Genomic DNA, 3914 nt, shown 5'->3' with positions numbered 1-3914 from the left:
CCGTGCCGATTTACCTGGAACGCTGGCGGGTCGTTCAGTCACGCCTGTCCCAAACTGTCCTGTTGGGAACAAGGACATACCCTACAGTAATCCAGTCCTTGCTGCGCTAAGCAGGTCACTAGCGCAGTGGACCATATATTTACTTCGTGACTCGTGAGATCAAATATGAACTCTAATAATAACAAAAACAAAACGCGGATGGAAGCAAATGAGGCGGAGAAGGACGATTGTCCTAATCCGTTCGTTAGGAGCGCGCTAAGGCGCTCGCCGGTTAGGCATCAACGAGCCGGTAAGGACGCCTGTAGACAGCGGACAGAGCTGAGACCTCTTCGCTCAAGTTCAGCAGGCAGTCGAGGAACTCCTAAGCTCCCCGGAGCTTCAGGACCCTGAGTCTAACATCCACAAGGAAGTGTGGGAGAAACTCGCCAACGTGATGGCGATTTTCGTTAAGGCGTACAGAGCGGTGGTGAGCCTGCTCATAGCACCGGAGTGCCGGAAGAAGGCACGTGAGGATGTGGTGACTCCTCTGCGGGCGGATACAATTTGACCGAAGAAAGTCAGTGTCTGCATGCAGATGGACGGCGAAGAGGAGTTTGCCGGAGAGGCGAACGTAAAAGAGGGTTCCCAGGGGAGACGAAACCTGGGGCCCTGAAGAAACGAGCCCGGGATCATAAGGTCCGCAGGATCCGAGCGAAAAAGTGGAAAAAACGGGAGCCCAAGTTCCAGAAGCGTCAACTGGGTGGTAAACGGTTGAGCGCAAAAAGAAAAAGTCACGAAGGTCAAAGCCGAACCCAAGTCCAAGCCCAAACCCAACCGGGTTAGCGGCAAAGGGAAGCCGTTGGTGGTGAAGGCACCAGATGGAACCTATGCCGATGTCCTCCACCAGATGAGGACAAGCGATAGGCTGGTGGGCCTAGGAGGGTATGTCAGGAGAATCCATCCAACACGTTCCGGCAAGAAGATCCTCGAACTCCGACGTGGCTCAATGGTGAAAAGCGCGGGGTATAGTGCCCTTGACCAGGAGATAGTTGGCAAAGCTGTGGAAATCCGAGCCCTTAGCACCACGGTTACTGCGAGGGTTAAAAACCTTGACGAGATAGCCACGGTTGTTGAGGTTAAGCATGCGCTTAAGGATCTGTGTCAGATCGAAATGGACATATTTCGGCCAGGATGCGGAAAGGGCCTCCCAAATCCGGGACACTGGTGGCTTTCGTGAAGCTTCCAGTTGCGGTAGCAAACGCAGCATTCAAGTGTGGGCGGCTAAAGGTGGGCTGGTCTATCTGCCAGATAGCCATCCTCCAGCAACCGGAAAGGTGCTTCCGTTGTGTGGTATATGGGCGCAAATCATTCACCTGCAAGGGCACTGATAGGAGTGGCTTGTGTTGGCGGTGCGGTGAAGCCGGCCTTCAGGCGGCTAGTTGCACCAAAGACGCAAAGTGTCTCCACTACGGTGGAGGACACAGGGCTGGCAACCCTAGGTGCCCCGCCTTACAAAAAGCATCGGCTGCACCTTCCAGGGGATAGAAGTGGCCCAGTTCAACCTCAACCACTGCCACTTAACACATATGGCATTTGAAGAAGAGTTGGATGTGGCGTTAGTGGCAGACCCGTATCGCAGGACTCGGATGGTAGTTATTGGATAACCGATAAAGCCAAACTGGTCGCGATATGGGTTACAGGAAGATACCCCATACAAGAGGTGGTGTCTGCTGGAGAGGAAGGCTTCGTGATAGCCAAGGTCAACGAAATCTTCGTCTGTAGCTGCTACGCCCCCCGAAGTGATCTCTGGAGAGGTTCGGCGTCATGATGGACAAAATCGTCGAAAGGTTCACGGGCAGAAACCCCGTTATCATAGACGGGGACTTCAACGCGTGGGCCTTAGAATGGGGTAGTCGCCTTACAAACCCCGGGGGACAGCTTCTACTGGTAGCACTGGCAAGGCTGAACGTATGACTGGGGAATGTAGGCGATACGAGGACCTTCCACAGGAATGGGAGCGAGTTCATCACTCACGTCACCTTCAGTAGTCCGGACTGGACGAGTGACTGGAGGGTAAGCGATGCGTTCACCGATAGCGATCACTTAGCGATTCGGTAACGGGTTGGCTCAAGTACGCGGGCACGTAGAAGAGGTACGACAACACGACAACGACAACAGGAGAACCCCGCTGGAAGACACACAATTCGAACAGTACGTCTTTGTCGAAGTTTTAAATTGAGATCGGAACTTGGAAAACTTGTCTGCGGAAAACCTGAAGGATGGTACACGCTCGCGCATGTGACGCTGCCATTCTTAACGTAGCAGTGAGGGCCGCGCTCATGGAACACCCTGAAATGTTCCGGTCATCACTGCAACAGTATGTGGATGAAAGGATCTTCCCAGACGTGTGGAAGCGGCAGCGATTGCTGCTCCTGCCGAAACCGAAACGTCGCCGTCAGATAAGCCACACGAGCCGGGTAAGATGACATCACCGTTGGGAAACATCCGAGTAATTTCGTAAAGCCCCGTACGTGTGCTGAGACAGGCGTGTGTCCGTAATAAGCTGCTCTCGACCGACACATGGGCGAGCAAAGAGGAGAGGGCCTCGAGCCAAACCAAGCGGAGCCAAGATCTCGAGTCGTTAGAGGAGAGGTCATTGGTCTGATCTCGAACAGAGACGGAGCGCACTATAGTAGTGGAAACCAAGCGAGCCTAGAGTTACGAGCAAAGGTCGGACCTCTAGTCGTAAGAGAAGAGGTCCTAGAGGGCAGGGTATATATTAGACAGCCCCAAATTTGTATGGGAAATTCTAAACCTGTGAAATGTTATGCGCTGCAAGCTAAAATTGATCCTAGGCCTAGTACAAGATCTCATGCCAATACGTTATTCATAGCTAAGTCTTTGTCTTCATCATTTTGATTGTTTTTCAGCTTTTTAAAGTTACAGAGCCCTAGTTCAGAATTCAATTTATCTTTAATGCATAGTGTGATTTCAAAACGACACTAAATTGTGCAGTTTAATAAAACTGGGGCTTTACGTTTTTGTACTCGTATGCACTTTCGGATGATATCACTAATAAATATTGCGTGACTGGGACTCGATCTCATGACCTCCGGCTTAGAAGACTGAAATGCTAACCTCTAGGCCACGGTCGGCGGAAAGATAAAAAAAAACATCAAAAAAGGTTAGGTGTCGTATTTCTCTGTTAACCTTGTAATTCAGTGTGTTGTGGCTTGTGATAAAATTCAGTTGCAAGTCAGTTGTCTCCTGAGCCGATGTCCGTGAGTTCGAGTCCAAGAGTATCACAATTGTACCGGTTAAGTTTTTTAATGACTGTCTGAAAACTGATGAAAGAAAACGTTGCTTGACCAGATAAATTAAATCTATTTTGATTTTGTCCGTTTTGATTCCGTAGAGACTTCTCCCCTAAAAGCTTTAGCAATTTCTAACCACATTATGCCACAGCGATCGCAATTGCTTTAAGTCCCCCAAATAAAAGCTTCCGGAAAATGGTTATCGTTAAACTTACCAAAGAGCCATCCAGCCCAGTACCGCGCTGTACCGATGACAGGAAAATTGTCCCGAAAAATAATAATCCATCTGATAATGATGAAATCTGACTCTTGAAATGCGTCCAAAATTCTTCTGCAGCCATCAGCAGGAACTGCAGCAGCAGCAACGCAAGCAAAAGCTCCATTTCAATTTGCCATCCCAAAATCTGACAAGAAGTTTGGGTGTTTTTTTTTTGGTTGGGGCTGGATGTAGAAAAGTGGGAGGGGTAAAGAAAAGTGGGGCGGTCGCTTCCTTGTGCCCATATCTTGTGTCATCAGAATACAGGCAGCGGGACTCGGCTAGAGGTGGGGCTAGGAGTTGAGTTGATTCGGGTCCAACAAACCTTGCTCGCTTTACAAGCAAGCAAATGTATTGCATATTCA

General features: G+C 49.9%; 1 protein-coding gene across 1 annotated transcript; it reads left to right on the top strand.

The window, feature by feature from the left end:
* Positions 1-1170: 1170 nt before the first annotated feature.
* On the top strand, positions 1171-1524 carry LOC129742363 (uncharacterized). Its single transcript, XM_055734256.1, has one exon. The coding sequence runs from the start codon at positions 1171-1173 to the stop codon at positions 1522-1524; it is 354 nt and encodes a 117-aa protein (XP_055590231.1).
* The last annotated feature ends 2390 nt before the right edge of the window (positions 1525-3914 follow it).

Source organism: Uranotaenia lowii, chromosome 2, assembly GCF_029784155.1.
Source record: "Uranotaenia lowii strain MFRU-FL chromosome 2, ASM2978415v1, whole genome shotgun sequence".
Classification (NCBI taxonomy): domain Eukaryota; kingdom Metazoa; phylum Arthropoda; class Insecta; order Diptera; family Culicidae; genus Uranotaenia; species Uranotaenia lowii.
The sequence above is the reverse complement of the archived record's forward strand: the minus strand, read 5'-3'. Positions and strand labels throughout refer to the sequence as shown.

What these genes read in the sequence shown, in the direction of transcription:
- LOC129742363 (XM_055734256.1), top strand. Translation starts at nt 1,171, where the DNA reads ATGCGGAAAGGGCCTCCCAAATCCGGGACACTGGTGGCTTTCGTGAAG.